Here is an 18,742-nt window from a genome sequence, read left to right as displayed (position 1 = left end):
GAAAAGGGGGAAATGCAGCATATGGATAGAAGGGGATGGAGAGGAGATGGGGACAATACTGTTCATGGATGGGAGGGAAAGGAAAGGGGGACATGCTGCTCATGGATGTTTGCTTTTTTGAAAATGCACATATTTTCTAATTTTGTATTTAGCAGCGTACAGAGGAAAAGTGCATTTCTGTTATTTTTACCAGTATTTTTAGTGCTTATAGAATCTGGCTTCCTTGGTGGGAGTCCAGGTGTCTTAAACATAGACTGTGGAGATGTAGGCTGCAGGGCGGCTGCTCTATTGCTGGTGTCTCTTTGACCTGTCTGTAGACTGGGTTTTAAACAGTCTTGGTTGAACCCCACCCTCTCTAGTGTGCACTGGAGAACCTGGCCTCTTAAGGTAGCCCTCTTTAAAGGGGACCTGAAGTGTCCTATAAATTCCATTACATCGACAAAGAGCTTTTTATAAAATACTGCAAAGCACATAAATGTGCTAGTATTTATAGAGGGAGCAGCTTTTTAGAAATATATAGGTGAATAACAAATGGCAAGAACTCAGCAGCTTCCACATATAAATCATAATTTCATAACTTCCACTTGTAAGTGCCACCACTTTCACATATAGCAGCCCCATTTTACAAACCTATACATATAAGTGCTTCCAATTTTGTTGTGAGGTGACAATTTTAAGGTGGTTTCATTTTAGAAGCAGAAATGAACAATGGAGGATGATTCCCTTAATTCCTTGTGTAAAGCTCTGGACAAAACAAGCAATTAAAAAAATAGATATGTAGCTCTGAACCGGTATAAAACTTGGTGGGGATGTTTTTTTCCCACAGGTGTGTATTCCCTTTGTGAAATGGGAAATACAAATGTAGATTTTTGCCCTGGCCAAACCATGTCGAAACCAAACCCCTACTACCCCACTGCCCTCTTCCCTTGAAATCTCTGCATGGTGTGGATCTCTACATTTAAGTAGCTGCTTTCTGAAATTGCCATTTACACATGTGTGCACAGTTGTGTGCAGTCATAACATTTCCAGTATCTTTGTATGTCTTGATTGTTCATAGCAACTTCATCAGGTATAGTCCTTCATTATCAAGGCACACTTTTTAAATGTTCATTCTAATTTTCAGATGTAATATTAGATGTTTTAATACAGAGTGAAAATGTGTTTCTAAGCCTTTCTAAATCCTTATTTATATGCACAGTTGCTTTTGATTAAAAAATATACCCTACATTGTTTTGAAAGAACTTGAGAAGATATGACCATTGTGCTAATTGGATCCAAAACATGAACATCAAATATGGGAATGTATAAAGATGTGCACATCTGGTATAAATGTGGATTTATAATAATGTGTCTTAGTATGATTTTCTTTTTGGACTGTGAAGATAAAATATTTTGTAGGAATCTGATTGTATTAAAGAAAGCTTCCCAGAACTATACATAAATGGTTTTACAGCACGAATGTGGAACTAACAGAGAAGTCTGGGATATTGCCATGACCACCATAATTCAAAGTATCTGTTTTTGTATTTTGGTTCTCTTTTTAATACTTGTGTTAGAACCGTTTTGTTTCACCAAGGACAAGCAGGCATGATATTTTCACATATGGGTGATGTCATCCACGGAGCCTGGTGCGGACACTGTCAAGTGCACTGTCTCTTTACATCTTTGATACAGTGCCCCCACTGTGCACGTGTGGGTCCTTGTCACCTGAAGCTCTAGTCCAGGACCAGCAGTCTCTCATTTTCTATGGCGCACAGGTTGGTTTTTTTAATCTCTCCTCAGCGTGTCAAACTTTTGCCTTTTGGTGCCTTCTCTTTCTCAGGATATTTTTTCTTCATATTCTTTCTGTTTTCAATGCCAGTTTGTTAGGTTTAGTCATTTTTTAAATTTTAGGCCTTTGGGACCTCTGAGCCTTTTCTTTCTTTGGGAAGCATTGACCGTTCTCAGGCATGCAACTATTTGAGCCCTGGGCCATAGAGCTTTTGATCTTGCATTGGACGTTTTTTCCCTCCATGTCAACAAGGGTGTCAAGTGGCTTTAAGAAGTGTACTCGATGCAGTAGGACTTTTTCAGACCCCCATATCTGGTGTGTTCAGTGCTTGGGTCAAGAACACTGGGTCATACAGAGGGGCATTTTCGATAAAACATCTAAATCAGAATTTGGACATTTACAAAAACGTCCAAATTCTGAACAGGAAAGAAGGTAATAGACGTCTGTCTTTTGTGTTAGAAAATGCTATGAACGTCTTGTGATTTTTACATCCTTTTTTTTTTGGTCCATTTTCGAACAAAAAACATCCAAATGCAAAACGTCCAAAACAGAGAAGTTGCTTAATGGTTAGTGCAACAGGCTTTGATCCTGGCAACATGGGTTCAATTCCCACTGCTGCTCCTTGTGACTTTGGGCAAGTCAAATGCACAAGGGACATTTTTGGATATGACATCTAAGTCTGAATTTGGATGTTTTTTGTAAAACGTTCAAAATCAGAATAGGAAAGGTCATTTAAAAAAGTCTATCTTTTCCTTTTGAAAATGCTGTTGGAAAAATGTTTTGTGATTTGGATGTTTTATTTTTTTGTCCATTTTCAAACAAATACATCCAAATGCAAAACGTACAGACTACACAAGAAAATCCACGATAAAGTGAAACCATTCATATGCTCTAAGTGTGGTAAAAGCTTTGGTTGTAATGTAAATCTCAAAGTGTATCAGAAAGTCCACACGGGAGAGAAACCATTTGCATGTATAGAGTCTGGTAAAAGCTTTGGTCAGATGGTAAACCTCACAATGCACCAGAGAATACACACAGGAGTGAAACCATTTACATGTCCTGAGTGTGATAACAGCTTTGGTTGGAAAGAAAGCCTCACATGGCATCAGAGAATGCATACAGGGATGAAACCATTTACATGCACTGAAGGAGGTAAATGCTTCAGTTGCACTGGGACAGGTAATTAGGGAATGTACACTCTTGCTATGAAGTATGGAAAAATAGCACTCTGGTATTTAGATATATGTAATGAGACCACCTTTTCATCTATAGATCTGAATTCAGAGCCCAAATCTAATGATAAACAATAGACACAAGGCTCAGGTGTTATAAAAAAAAAAAAAAAGAAAGCTTGGCATCAGGTAGAATAGTGGAAAGTGACATCCCAGGAAAGCAATAGGGCATCCTTGGGGGGCACTGCAGTGGACTTTATAAAATGCTCCCAGGTACACATCTCACCATTGCCCCCTTACCTTGTATGCTGAGCCCCCCAAAACCCACTACCCCCAACTGTACACCACTACCATAGCCCTTACAGGTGAAGGGAGCACCAATATGTGGGTACAGTGGGTTTCTGGTGGGTTTTGGAGGGCTCTCAGTTTCCTCCACAAGTGTAACAAGTAGGGGGAGGTAGAAGCCTGGGTCCACCTGTCTGCAGTGCACCACTACTAGACTACTCCAGGGACCTGCATGCTATTCTAATGGACCTGAGTATAACATCTGAGGCTGGCAAGTAATATTTTTAATCACATTTTTTTTTTTGGGGGGGGGGAGGGGGACAGTGACCACTGGGGAGTAAGGGGAGATGATCCCCGATTCCCTTCAGTGGTCATTTGGGGCACCTCTTGTATGGAGTAGAGGAGTAGCCTAGTGGTTAGTGTGGCAAACGTTGATCCTGGGGAAGTGGGTTCAATTCCCACTGCAGCAATTCGTTATAAAAACAGGTCTAGCTCAAAACATCTAAGTTTTAATCTTTGACGTTTTTGTTTTCTACAATTATGCTGAAAGACGTCTAAGTCTTAGGAACGCCCAAGTCCCGCCTTGAACACGCTCCTGGCACGCCCCCTTGAGATTTAGACGTCCTTCTGACGGACTTCAGAGAAAAATGTCTAAAAAGAGGTTTCGAAAATATTGATTTGGAAGTTTTTGTGAGATAAATGTCCAAATGCAGACTTATGTCACTTTTTGGACGTTTTTCTCTTTTAAAAATGAGCCTTACTGTGTAGCCTCTGCCTTCATATTGTAGGCTAAGATACTTGGGCTGGCAGAAAATTACTAAATAGCAATTACTCTGGACACGTTTCTAGGGGATGAGTATACCTCTTATTTAGCCGTCAGATTCTGCCAGACTGACTCCAATGAAAGGAAAAATGCCACAAATGGGAATATATTATTTATTATGGTATAAAAAAATAATATGGCAAATGCAAAGCAAGCTACAAAAATATATTTGTGCACTCTATAGATTATCACCAATATATATCCTATATAATAAAAACCAACCTCAACGTTCTGAAGCTGACTGTGTGGCTTCAGTAAAGGGTTTGTAACCTCTGAAGCTCAGGCTCCATCTCTGTAAGCTCCACCCTCACGTCCAATCGTCATGACGTCGAGGGCGGGTCAATCGCCATAAAAGAATCGCGCTTCAAAAAACAGAAACAAACGGAGGTCTAAACTCCCGACGGAGGAGTACCAGCGAGGCAACAACAAAAAAAAAAAAAGAAAGGGAAATGTAGCTCCGTCCTCGCGTCACAACGCGATGACGTCGAGGGCGGGCGGTACACACAGCGGTGACGACAGAGGACTTGGAGGAGATCCCGGAACCCCCTCGGTATTTCGCAATGGAAAGCCTGCCCAATCTCTTGCAATAACACAGGCATGGAGGAGGAGGAAGTCAGGGAAGGAAGACAGAAACGCTTAACAGAGGGAAAAGGAGGCAGGGAGGGGGTCCTCACACCAGAGAGATGGGGGTGGGGACCCTGCGAGAGGGGAGGGGCTCACACTCACTCAGTAGAGGGAGGGAGAAAAAGGAGGGGGGGAGGCCAACGGAAGGGAAAGGTAGGATGGGGAGGGCAGGGAGAAGGGGGAAAACCAGACTCTGTCAAACAAACTGTATCTTTGAGAAAACTCTGTCTCTCTCTCTCACTCTGTCCAACATACGCACTCACACACAGTCATTCTGAAACACACACACTCACAGATACACAAGCACCTCGTCTCAATTTCTATGTGACACACAATAGCACAGTCACTCTCTCTCTGTCTCACTGTAACTCTCTCACTCACTCAAACATACACACTACGAGGAAAACCTGCCTAGCTCCCGTTTCATTTCTTTCCGAAATGGGCCTTTTATACTAGTACTAGCCGTTGAGCCCGTAACAACGGGCGAGTTTTTTTGTTTTCCTATGGCCTCCCCCCATCCACCAACCCTGCTCTCTCCCCTGCCCTCCCCTCATGTCCAGCAACCCTCCTCTCCCCCCTCCCATCTGCTCCATCCACCTGTGTCCATCAACTGTTCTGTCCCCTACCCTCCATCCTCGGGCTCCCATCCATGTCCACCCATCTCCTAAGTGTACAGCGATTGTGACCTCCTCTGCCCTGCCGTCCCCTCCGCCGCCACCTTTGACCCCCCCCCCCCCAGCATCGCCCCCCTCTCCGCCGTCGTCGTGTCCTCCTTCAGCTGCTTTCATTACCTCCCGTGATTCCTCCTGTCGTGTCATCAGTTCTCCATCACTGCGTCCATTTCCCTCAGTTCCGCCCCCTCCTTCCCTCCCTGCTCCCTCCTCCTCCAATTTCCATGCCCATGTCCAAGCCCTCCTCCCTATTGGGCTGTACTGCTGGTGGAGGCGGGGCTTGGACTTCTGCACTCTCAACGTTTGGTCTCTACTGCGCATTTGTGGGTGAGTCGGTCACTTGTCATTTATATGTTTGATATATATAGAGAGAGAGAGAGAGATTAAGATATATGGTTGTAGCTAAATGAAACTATATGTAAGAGATTATACAACTAATTTATCATGTGCAAATTAGTCACTTAACAGCTACTTATTCAACTGACCACGAATCCTTAGACCAACCAGTCCACAGATAAAACTGTGGACTCACTATAGCCTGAACCATAGGTAATAAATCCTGCTCCCTCTTACCCTGCAGTCTGTAATTTGCAGACTTCCAATGGTGAAGAATCAGATTCCTCCATTGAGAATCTAGCAGAATTCTCTGCGAGTCTGTCTCAGTCCAAGAATAAAATCCAAGGTCTTTACTCTGTATACTAATAACACAGTCTTGGGTAAGGTCTTAGTGCTGCAGCGGAACTGACCTTGTCAGCTTTTATCACAAGGAATTCAGGGGGTTTTTGCTAAAGCTTAACTCAAGTTTTCTGCAGCAGGGCCCATTTTATTCCTTTGGGCCCTGCTGCAGATAACTCGAGCTAAGCTTTAGTAAAAGACTCCCTCAGTTCACTGGTGTATTTAGAAAAATCGGTCTCTCTAGCACCACTCAGAGCAGTCTGGCCACCAGCAAGTCTACTATTCTTCTCCCTTCTTTCTTCTTCTTTAGTCCAGCATTGGCATCTTTCTGAGGCAGGAGATATTTATGGACCAATCACAAACAATCACATCCCTTGTGATAGCAACAAAAATTTTTTATCAGTCACGAGGCTGATGGTAGCAACCTCCCTCTTGATTCACACATACTTCCGGAGACATTTGTCGTCTGTGAGGTAAGCTCCTCCACTCTTCCCAGGAGATAACTGGATGCTAGTTAGCAGTAAACAACATGTCCTTGGATGAAGTCGTCATGGGTATGCAAAGCAGTAATTGTCCTTTGTGACAGTATGCAAGCAAGGATCCTTAAAACCTGCAGAGTCCAGAGTTAAAATCTTTTTGGTTCTACATTGACATCCGCGTTGAGCATGGCAGGAGATTTGGCAATCGACACAGAACATTCATCTTCGTCGGCGTCGACATAGGTGCACTGATGCAACATCAAAAGGATTCGACATTGGACTCAGTACTGCGATCTTCATCGGTGCTGTATCTATCGAGGGACCTGCAGCATAGAAAACCTAAGAAGCATCGCCTTCATTCTCCCTCCAAGCACTCTGCCAATACCTCTCCTGCATCAACATCCTCAATGCACAAGAAGTGTCCATTCCGCAGTCACCATTCTCCTTCTCTCCAACTTATTTCTCATAGAGAACCTTAAAGGTCTTCGAGGTCTCCTATGCTTGCACAGGCTATAACTCCGCTTGCATACATGCCGCTTTCCCATCCGGGACCGACGCCTACTCTACATGAAAAATTCCGGGCTATGCTCAAGGAGGAGCTTTCAGGTCTATACAGGCTTACAGGGTGCTTGCTCCAGCCTTAGCCCAACCCATTGATACATCAAAGAGACAGTCATGGAAGAAGTCTGGGGCAGCATGAACCCAACTGACACATGCGTCGACATCGGCAGAGGAACTTTTTGCAACTTTGGAGACTCATCTGCCTCGATGTACCTTGACGCAGAGTCGTTGCTCTAATCGACACTTTCTTCCACGTTCTTTCCATGAACAATACATGGAAGAGTACAGGATACCGAAATCCACTGGGTTTGAGAAAACACAGTTACCTCATCATTCCTTTATTGTGGAATTTGCTTTAAAAGACACTCACAGTGTTCTCATGCTTCTGCTTCTCCAGGAAGAGAAGCTAGAACATTGAACTCTTTTGGCAGAAAAGCTTTTCAGGCTTCAATGCTAACCAATCGCATGTTGGATTATCAACTTGATTCCACAATTTACTTAAAATTTCTAATACAGAGTACTCAATCCTTTGCGGAATTCCTTCCTCCTTAGAAAGCTGAGGAATTCCATAAGCTTCATAGAAAACTTCTCGACTGTCATAAATGTCTGGCAAGGCAAACCTTTGATGTCTTCTCATGCATTTCCACCTTAGAAGTAGCAATGCAAAGTCTTTCCTGACTCAGGGGCTCTGACCTCAAATCTGCAGACCAGGAGCATCTAGTGGATGTCCCTTGTCTTAGAGAAAACCTGTTAGGTGACAAAATTGAGGAAGTGGCTGACTTAATTAAAAACATGCAGATAGAGGAAGTGGCTGACTTAATTAAAAACATGCAGATACTATAAGAACTCTATCCACAAACTTCTGCTACTTCTTCTAGAAGATTTGCAAGAGGATATCAATGCTGCAACTACTATATATCTAAGCATCATTACACACCTACTCCTCCTCCATTTCAAAGAACTATGCCCCAATGTTGAACTCCAAGGTAGCAGTGGGGTCAAAAATCTCAGACACTCTCTCAGTCTAAACAGCAGCCCAATTATTGACTCCTTCCTAGAAAGCATTGCCACCATACAGTTGTCTGTTTCAACCGACCTGCTAGTCAAAGAGAGGCTCATCCTCTTTCAACAGAGGTGGCCTTTCATAACCTCCAGCTGTTGGCTATTACACACTGCTGTGCTGCTCTGCATTGGCAAAGACCTGACCATCTACCAAGAGAGTCTCGTTTCAACTCCCTCCAAATGAAGCTACTTTGAGAGGAGTGCTCAGCTCTCCTGTGGCAGAATGCAATACAGCCAGTTCCTCTGCTGAACAGGGGTTGAGGGTTCTATTTTCTCATATCAAAAAAAGACAGGGGGGAGTACATCCAATTCTTGATCTGTGAGGCTTAAACAAATTTCTCCTCAAAGAAAAATTTTGCACAGTATCCCTGGGATCACTACTTCCCATGATACAACTCAACAATTGGTTTTGCTGTCTAGATCTCAGGGAGGCATACACACACATACCTATTCTCCCTACACACAGAAAGTTCCTCCGTTTCTGCTGTAGGATTATGCACTATCAATACAAGATCTTACCATTTGGCTTGGCTTTTGCTCCTCAAGTCTTTACAAAGTGTCTGATATTGGTAGCTGCCAATCCACGTCTTCCCCTATTTGGATGACTGGTTAATCAAGGCAGACTCCCAGGAGTCATCACACACCTCCAATCTATCCATCATAAAGCTCCTAAAACTCCTAGGGTTTGTGATCAATTACCCAAAATCACATCTTCAGTCATTTCAGACCTTACAGTTCATAGGGGCTGTCCTCAGTACTACTCAGAGATAGTCCTTCCTTCTCGACCACAAGTAAACAACACAATGACTCTTGTTACTCAAGTGTTCAAATCCACCCAGGTATCTTCTCATCAGATGCTCAGCCTACTCTGTTACATGACTTCAACAGTTCTTTTAACGCCATTGGCTCATCTCCATTTCTGAATTCCTCAGTGGACGCTCTTCTCTCAGTAGTCCCATGCCACATGATTGCTCTCAGGTCAAATTTGAGCCACTATACAGCTATGCCACTCTGTACAGTGGTGGATGGTGTTTCTGAATCTCACCCTGGGTCTTCCGTTTCAGCCCCATCCACATCACAAGATCCTCACTATGGATGCTTCCATGTTAGGTTGGGGTGCTCACCTCAACGGTCACCACACACAAGACTCTTGTACCCCCATGGAAGAAGCAACATCATGTCAATCTACTCAAATTGTGGTCAGTCTGGAATGCTCTGAAAACTTTTCAAGACTGCATTATCGATCAGGTAATACTCTTTTGCACAGAGAACCAGGTTGCGATTCATTACCTGAACAAACAAGGGTGAACAGGATTTTGCCACCTCAGTCAGCAAGTCATACAGATATGGACTTGGGCAGCTTCACGAAACATCTCTCTAAGAGCCGTTTACCCACCCAGCAAACAAAATGTTGTAGTAGACAAACTGAGCAGAGTCCTGCAACCTCAGCATCTCTCTAGTTCATTAAATAGTCCAGCAGTGTTGGACCCCAGTGAAAGACTTGTTCGCTTCTCCTCAGAACATCAAGCTTCCTTGCTTTTGTTCCAGTATATATGCACCCAACCGTACAGCCCCAGGTGCATTCTTGCTCTACTGGGGTACAGACCTTCTATACGCTTTTCCCCACTGCCTCTCATAGGGAAAACTCTTCTCAAACTGTGTTGAGACCAAGGGACTATGATTCTAATTGCTTCCTACTGCCCTCATCAAATCTGGTTCCCTCTCCTCCTAGAGTATTGTCCAGAGAACCATTGAGGTTAGATCCTTTTCCAACCCTAATAACACAGAATGAGTAGTCCCTTCTCCATCCAGACCCTCACTCTTTAGCCCTGATGACTTGGTTCCTGTCAACAGAGACTTACGTTCCTTAAATCTTCCTTAAGCATTCTCTAGGATACTCCTAGCCTCTAGAAAACCTTGTACACAGAAATGTATCCATTTAGAGTAGGAAAGATTTTCTGTCTGATATGCAGCCAGAGCACTCGACCCTTTGACTGGTTTGAGGTCAGAATCCTCCATAAGTTTAGGAAGGGAGCAAGTAAGAGTACACAAGTGTCATTAGCACTTTTCATTCTAGAATTGATGATAAACTAGTTTCCATTCATCCCTTGATAGTTAGATTCATGAGAGGTTCATTTCATACCAAATCTCCTGTCAAACCACCTCTGGTGGCATGGGATCTCAATGTCATCCTAACAGCTCTCATGAAACCTCCATATGAATCACTTCATTCCTGTTCTTTGAAGTTCCTCACGTTTAAGGTAGTGTACTTAATAGTTCTCACCTCTTCCAGAAGAGTCAGTGAACTTCAAGCCCTTGTGGCAGACCCACCTTACACCAGGTTCTTCCACAATAGGTTTGTGCTCTGAACCCACCCCAAATTCCTCCTTAAGGTGATTTCAGAGTTCCAACTGAATCAGTCCATTGTTCATCCTGTCTTCTTCCCTAAGCTACATTCTCATCCTGGAGAAGCAACATTGCATACCTTAGACTCCAGACGTGCTCTAGAGTATTATCTGTAGCATACAAAACATCATAGGAAATCCTCAAAGCTTTTTGTATATCTTTTGACCCTAATAGATTAGAGATACCCATTACCGAATGTACCATCTCTACTTGGCTGGCTGACTGTGTCTCCTACATGTATACTCAGGCTGGGTTGACCCTTCATGGCCGGGTCACTGCTCACAATGTAAGAACCATGGCAGCTTTAGTAGCCCATTTTTGCTCTGCCTCCACTGAAGACATTTGCAAGGCAGCTACGTGGTCTACCCACACCTTCACTGCTCACCACTGTCTGGAGCAGCAGTCTAGGTGGGATAGCTAGTTTGAACAAGTAGTCCTGCAAAATGTTTTTACTACTTAAAATCAACTCCACCCTCTGGCCTTTTTTTTCCCACCAGGCTCACTATCAAGTAAGTTGCAGAATTAATTTGTGTTGTGAGCCTGGTAGCTAGTGATTCCCATATTTTAGAATATAATGCTTGCTTGTCCTCAGAGAAAACTAAGTTACTTTCCCAAAGCAGGTGTTCTCCGAGGGCAGCAGGCTTATATTCTCACATCCCCCTCATCTCCCTTCGGAGTTGTATTCTTAGCTTTAGTATTGTACTGCTGGTCCCGCGCTCGAGTGTCGGGCGGGAAGCATCCGTACTTGCACAGTGGTGGCACTGTGTCAAAGATTTAAAGTTACTGTGTGCTTGATAGTGTCCACACCAAGTTCTGTGGATAACGTCACACATATGTGAGAGTGTATGTCTTCTGTCCTCAGAGAACACCCGCTACAGGTAAGTAACTTAGTTTTTTTTGGGGGGAGGGGGTTGTTTGTTTTTAATATGGGTTAATGTTTTTAAGTGACTTCAATATGTAGAAACAGTGTTTACAGATTTAAGTAGGCACTTACAAAATTATCTGGGAGCATGTTATATGTTTTGATATATGTGTAGGGTTATCTAGGGACAGGATCATCACTTATGGGTGTATTTTATAAAATGCATGCACATGTTCTAGTTTCCACTGGCTGCAGGGAGGTAAACATAAAAGCAACATAAGGAAATATTTTTTCAGGGAAAATGTGGAATACCCTTCCAGGGAGGTAGTTGAGACAACATTAGTGAAGAAATTTAACCATGCATGAGATAAACAGAGAATATAATTAAATGACAAGATGTAATCCCAAATGTAGAGCATTTTCTCTTCAAGCAAAAGTTAAATGACCTTTTGCACTTCATAAAAAGCATGAGGGAGGATTAACTTGCACAGAACAGAAGTTATAACTCTAACCACTTTACTGGGCAGACTGGGATGGACCACACTGGTCTTTATCTTTTGCTATGTTAGTATATTATATCCATGCATCAAGTGTCTCCTGCCTTGAAACAGGTGTACCTTAGTGCAGGCGCTTTCAGGAAGACTGTGATATAAAAGCACATAGGAGCATATGTTGCCTTTATAAAACAGATGCAGCATATGTTGCCTTTATAAATCATGCAACATATGTGCCTATTTGCCTTTCCTACCTAGGTGCTATTTTTATGAAAAGTTCAAAAAGATAGTTCTGTGCCTTTTGTAAAATAGGTTTGTACAGTGATTCCCAATAGTGAATAAATGTTCTTGCACAAATTACACCTGTTCTGAAGAGCTGTAAATGTGTGCATGTACTGGCATATTTTATTAAATACACATATACATTGTAACTTGGTCCCTATTAAATTTTCACCCATGCTATGCCAACTGGGAATGCCTACACATGGCATTTAACTTGTTAATATACATATTTATACACATGCGTTTGGCCATGCAGTTTTTTGAGACTTTTTCTACTTCTAAAATATGCTTTACACAAGGAAAGTGCTTTTAAAATTACCCCTATTGAGGGTAATTGTACAAGTGAGCACCTAGGTGTTAGAAAAGCAGTAGCATAGCTACTGTAGCAGTAGCATAGCCATAGGCTTAGACCCATTCAGCAGTGATACACCCCTGCTGTGGCTGGTGGGAATCCCCAGACCCCACTAGCTGAAGACTCCCCAAATCTCTTTCCTCCCCTGCCCACCACCAACAATCCAGCATCTCCCACAATCTCGCAAGTCTTCCCCCTCACACCACCACCACCACATGTACCTTTTAAAATGTATGTTCCCTTCCAGAGGTCACCAGCAGCAATTCAGAAATGCTGCTCGCATTGGCCCAAGAGCCATCTGCAGGGGATGAGAAGGGATGGAGAAAGAGATGCTGGTTTGCGGGCAGGGTAAGAAATAAAATTCAGACCCTGAGTTTGGGGGGGGGGGGGGGTGAAAATTTCATGCTTACCCACTTTGAGCTAAGCCTACCTAAAATTGGCTGTCTGGTTATGCCGCTCTAGGGAACTGCTTATTTGAAGCCTGTTCTACAAAGAAATGCAAAGGTACCAGTACCTACTTTTTTGTAGAATGCTAGCGAAAGTGGCCCAAAATGTACCTATAGTCAATATGCAAGTACTTATAACAGCCATAGAGCTGATTTAAATACTCATGCCTAGAATACACAAGACCATGTGTAGATTATAAGATTTTAGAATCTACACCCATAAGTACGCAGCCTGCTCAGGCTCTACCCAAACTTGACATGTGAATGCCCACCGGCAAAATTATGTGCCATTGTTTCTAGGTATATACTTAGCCGAAAACTGATCATTTCCAAACATTCTTGCTGCCTGTATCTAGGTCCACCCTTATAGAATTACCCTCATGGGAGTAAATTCACAAAGGGCTGCCAAAATGTAGGCACTGGGCTAATGTGCAGTAAGTATAGAGTAGAAACGTATTTACATGCCTAACTTTAGGTGTGAGCACTTATGCCAGCTCAATGGCTGTCATAAATGCTTGTGCCTAACTGTAGGCAGTTAGGCGCATAAATACTAGTAATCTGTAAACTCTACGTGTAACTGCTTGATATGCCCCGACCTGCCCATGCCTATTCCAGGTCCACACCCTCCCCTTGAAGTTGTGCGCTCTGGAATTTGAGTGTGCAACTTATAGAATAGCGACTTAAGGCAGTTACACACATAACTGCTAACTGGTGTTAGCACTAATTAAGGCCAATTATAGCCTATTGTTTGATAACACCAATTATTAGGTCATTATTACATTAAATTATTTACGTAACTGACCCAGTTCTATAACTTGTGCACACAAATGTTTAGAAATAGGGGGATAGGACTAGATTCCATACATCATGCCTAAAAATTCAGCGCCAAAATGAAATTCGCCTAAGCACATTCCATAAAGTATGCCTTAATTTATGCATACTTTATAGAATAAGCCTAAATTTCCGCATGGTTTATAGAATCTGCTGAGTGCTAGTCTGCACAACTAAATTTTGTTACAGGCAGTTATGACAGTTAGGCAGTATAAATGCCAATGCCTAAATTAGGAGTGGACCTGGTGTGTTCTGCAATAACTGACATAGATTTTAGAAACACCCATACCCCACCCATTCCATGCCCATGTCCAAGCCCCTTTTTCAACTATGTGACTTAGAATTTACATGTAGCACGTTATAGAATTTGCTTAGATAGTTCTGAGCATAAATTCTAATTAATGCCAATTATTCTCAATAATTGCTTGTTAATTGGCAATTATCGCTGATTGGCTTTTTAACCAATTAGGTTATGCACATTGTTATAGAATGTGCTTCGATTTCCACACGGGAATCTCAGTGCGATATATAATCCAGAGGATAGTGTCTGAGTAAATTATCATCTGAGTGAATTTTATAAACTTAATACATTTTTTTCAGGTTACTTTCTGAATCAAGACAGCTGGACATTTTGAAAAAAGTCAGATTTTTCATTGATCAGCAAAAATACAATGAAGCAGTAAGTATGTTATTGAAAAGCAATTATATTCTTTATTTGAAGTAGCATCTTTTCATTGTAGTTTCCATTGTCATTGATTCTTGATTCTGTCTACTACATTTTTTTTATTCCAATTTTATAAAGCAGTTCCCACTGTAAATCTCTTAAACATTTTTTGCTCATTTGTTTGGACCTCTTTTCACTCAAAATTCTGTAGGCTTCTAGAAGGTATATTTTGGAAAAGAAAAACAAACGTCTATCATACAAAGCTTATATTCAGAGATGTTACAAAACAGAAACTGTGTCACTGCCTGAATAGTTATTTGTAGTATATAGGTTGGAAAGTTACTACAGATACATAAATGCAATTCTCTAATCTGGTGCCTCAATTTAGGTACCAGTAGTGCACTTAGCTTAAAGAATAAGCTCAAATGCAACAAATAAATAATTAGATAAATAATTGGCAGGTACGTGTGTAAGTTCTAAGCATTATTCTATGAACAGTGTGCCTACATCGCATAGCATTCAATCTCGAGAGGGGAGGGTGTCGTGTGTGTTATGGGCATACCACCAAGCAACATGCACAACTTATAGAATACTAGTAAAAAAGGCCCGTTTCTGTTTTATAGGAAACGGGCGCTAGCAAGGTTTTCCTTGGAGTGTGTATGTTTGAGAGAGTTTGTTTGAGTGACTGTGTGATAGAGAGTGAATGTGCGAGTGTGTGTGTGACAGAGAGAGAGTGAGACTGGGTGCGCGTGTGTGTGTGAGAATGAGAGTATGTGCCAGAGTCCCCCCCCCCCCCCCCTCTCCCAGTTTCAGGGTCGTCGTCCCCCCAGTCTGTCTCCCATTTGTAGGGTCACCCCCTCCCTTTTTCCCAGTTGCAGGGTCTGTGTGTCTCTCCCCGTCCTTTTGTCCTTGATGGTTAACGGCACTGTGTATCCAGTGGAAACAGCTTTAAAAACGACAAAGAGAAGCAGCCGCTCCTAGGTTTCTGTTGTTTTTGAGTGTATACGAATGACAGCTGCGTAGGAGAGTGGAATCAGAGATTAACCAATGGGCTTCCTTGCTTACCATACACTTGCTTTGTTCACTTCCATTCCTGTGTATTGAAGGTGCTGCAGCATGTCAGAGGTTTGCTTGCTTTGTTTCGAGTCAACGGGGATGACGGCCGCGCTGGAATGGGAACCGCTGCGCTTTCCGTCCCCCCTCCTCCGAATCGCCACTACTGGACCCCGATCCCCGCCCTCAGCCATCACCCGCCTCCTCCACATTGGACAGTCGCTGGAGGCGCTTGCTCGCCATCATGCCGCCCTCCCTCTTCGTCGTCGCCAACAGTCCGAATCTGGACTTGGAGAGGGAGGGCGGCGGCGGGTTTTTGAGGGCGGTGACTGTGCGCAGGTGGTTCTGGAGGTTGGCAGCTGGTGTCCAGCGATTCCTAGGCAGGGGGAGGAGTAGGGAAACACGCTCCGCCTGTTTCCCTACTCCTCCCCCTGCTTGGGTCGCTGTTTCCTGCTGACGTCAGTGATCTACTCCATGAAGCAGACCACCTCCAGCAGAAGCCACGGTTCCAGGCAGCCTCAGAAATTCGAGGTGAGAATTATTATATAGGATTATCAGTTGCACGGATTGCATGCCACATTTATGCACGCTCACTTATGCCAGCCATTAAGAACATAAGCATTGCCATACTGGAATAGACTGAAGGTCCATCAAGCCCAGCATCCTGTTTCCAACAGTGGCCAATCCACGTCACGAGTACTTGGCAAGATCCCAGAACAGCAAAACAGATTTTATGCTGCTTATCCTAGAATATGCAGTGGATTTTCCCAAGTCCATCTGAATAATGACTTATGGACTTTTCTTTTAGAACATTATCTAAACGTTTTTAAAACCCCAGTTTGCTCTGCCTACAGTGGATGCCCTCATTACGGCGGTTATTAAATGTACCACTATCCTTATTGAAGGTGGCACTGCATTAAAGAATATTAATGACTGCAAGCTTGAGGCTTCCTTGAAGCTTGCTTTTCAACTAGCTCCGTTAAATTCTCAGGCAGCAATTTCTTCTTCTTTTGTAGCCAGGACTTCTTTATCATGGATTCAACAATTATCCACGTTAGACTCGCCTCCAGACTTTCTCCCCACCCTAGAGGCGGGGTTGTCCTATTTGTCAGACACTCTTTATGATATTCTCTGAGGGCCACCTAAGGATATGGCCTTGCCTGTTTTGGTGCAATGCTGGCTATGGTTGAGGCATTGGGCCGCTGACCTGGGAGTGTGCTTCAATACCTAGGTAGGAAAGGTTTTCCTTCCTCAGCATCGTCAGCTGAAGCTCAAAAAGTAAATTCTGAGACTTCTGTCTCTTCCCTGTTTGTGGGCAAGGGATTATGCTCAGGCGGTGGTCTCCGGACTCGGGGACTTACGACTACAGCTGATGCCATGGACGCCTCAAGCCAGACGGCGTCTGACTTGGTGGTTTCTCCCTGCGCACACTTGGTTGGGGTTGCCTTTACAGATTCCTAGTTGGGGTGTTCTCACCTTCAATGCCAGCCTCTTTGGATAGGAAGCCCATTATCTCCACCATTCTGCACAGGGCCACTGTTCGAGAGTGGAAGCTTCCTGGTCCATCAACAGATTGGAACTTTGAGCTGTCCAGAAAGCTCTACTAGCCATTGTGCCTCTTCGCATGAGGACAGTGCACTTGATCTTAGACAATGTCACAGCTGTTTCTTACATCAGTAGACAAGGAGGAACAAAGAGTGTATCTGTAGCTCAGGAGATGTGTCTTCTTTTTCAGTGGGCGGAACTGAACATTCTGATGATTTCAGTGTCTCACATAGCGGGTTCACTGAACTCACAAGCGGATTTTCTCATTGGTGTATCTCTGGACCCAGGGGAATGGTAACTGTCAAAGACTGCATTTTGCCTCATTTCCACACAGTGGGGCCTTCTGGTTCTGGACCTCTGGCATCCAGGCTCAATGCGCAAGTACACAGATTCTACAGCCGCTTCAAGGAGAAAGACTCCCTAGGAATGGATGCACTGGTACAGCCTTGGCCGTTGCACGAACTACTTTATGTGTTTCCTCTGTGGCCTTTCATGGGAAGGATGTTGCTCAGGATTGCGCATCATCCCAGGAAGGTCGTTCCTGCGGCTCCATACTGGCCCAGATGTCTTTGGTATGCGGACCTCATCCATCTTCAAATCGTTCTTTGGTTGACTCTTCCTCTACAGACGTGCTTCTTGCACCAAAGTCCAGTACTTATGGAGGATCCCTCCCACTTTGGTCTTACGGCCTGGCTCTTGAGAGGGTGCAATTGAGGAAGAAGGGTTACTCAGATGATGTTATTACTACCTTGCTGCAAGCCCGAAAGCAATCCACTTCTTATGCTAGAGTGTGGAGAACTTTCAAGAGCTGGTCTGCACAGAATTGTGATTCTCCATTTCTTGCTTTCTTGTCTCAAATTTTATCCTTCTATCAGGAGGGATTAAAAAAAGGCATGGCTCTCAATTCGCTCAAGGTTCAGGTGGCATTGTTGGCATGTCGTAGAGGCAAGATACAGAATGCCTCATTGGCAGCTCACCCTGATGTGTTGCACTTTCTCAAGGGAGTCACTTGTCTGCATCCCCCTCTCCACAATATTTATCCTCAGTGGAATCTTCAAGTGGTTCTTAAGGCTCTTCAGTCAGCCCCTTTTGAGCTCCTTCATTTGGCAACCGTCAAAGATCTTACTTTAAAGGCAGTATTTGTAGTTGCCTTTTCGTCGGCACCGAGAGTTTCAGTGCTTCGGACTCTCTCTTGAAGGGATCCGTGTCTTCGCTTTTCTAACTCTGGCATTTCCATACGGACATTTCCGTCCTTTTTGCTGAAGATTGTATCTCCTTTTCATGTCAATCAGGCTGTGTTTCTTCTTTCTTTTTCCAGGGAGGTCTATTCTGCAGAATATGCTTCCTTGTGACTGTTGGACATGACCGCGTCCTTATGCGTGATCTTATTGCTACCAATGATTTCAGGTGGTCTGATCATCTTTTTGTCCTCTTTGCAGGAATGGAAGGGTTTGCCATACTGCAAAGCGTCAGTGGGTCATGGCGTAAGGAGGCTATTTCTTTGGCTTACATTCTGAGGGTTAGACCTTCTCCCATGCACATCAAGAGGCATAGGTTTCTATGGAACTTTGGAAGGCTAAGTGCTTTGAAAATATGCCTGCAGGGCTCATTCAACCAGGTCTTTGGTGACTTCTTTTGCGGAGTCTAGGGCAGTTTCATTGGCAAAGATCTGTCGGTCAACTAT

General features: G+C 43.6%; 1 protein-coding gene across 4 annotated transcripts in view; it reads left to right on the top strand.

The window, feature by feature from the left end:
* PIGN (phosphatidylinositol glycan anchor biosynthesis class N) overlaps window positions 1-18,742 on the top strand; it is a 276,457-nt gene that overhangs the window by 122,534 nt on the left and 135,181 nt on the right. For all 4 annotated transcript variants that reach the window (XM_030203213.1, XM_030203186.1, XM_030203203.1 and 1 more), the window contains exon 14: window positions 14,397-14,475. In XM_030203213.1, the coding sequence (XP_030059073.1) occupies window positions 14,397-14,475 (79 nt within the window). The remainder of the gene's footprint in view (window positions 1-14,396; window positions 14,476-18,742) is intronic.

Source organism: Microcaecilia unicolor, chromosome 1 (assembly GCF_901765095.1).
Source record: "Microcaecilia unicolor chromosome 1, aMicUni1.1, whole genome shotgun sequence".
In the NCBI taxonomy this organism is placed as follows: Eukaryota; Metazoa; Chordata; class Amphibia; order Gymnophiona; family Siphonopidae; genus Microcaecilia; species Microcaecilia unicolor.
The sequence above is the reverse complement of the archived record's forward strand: the minus strand, read 5'-3'. Positions and strand labels throughout refer to the sequence as shown.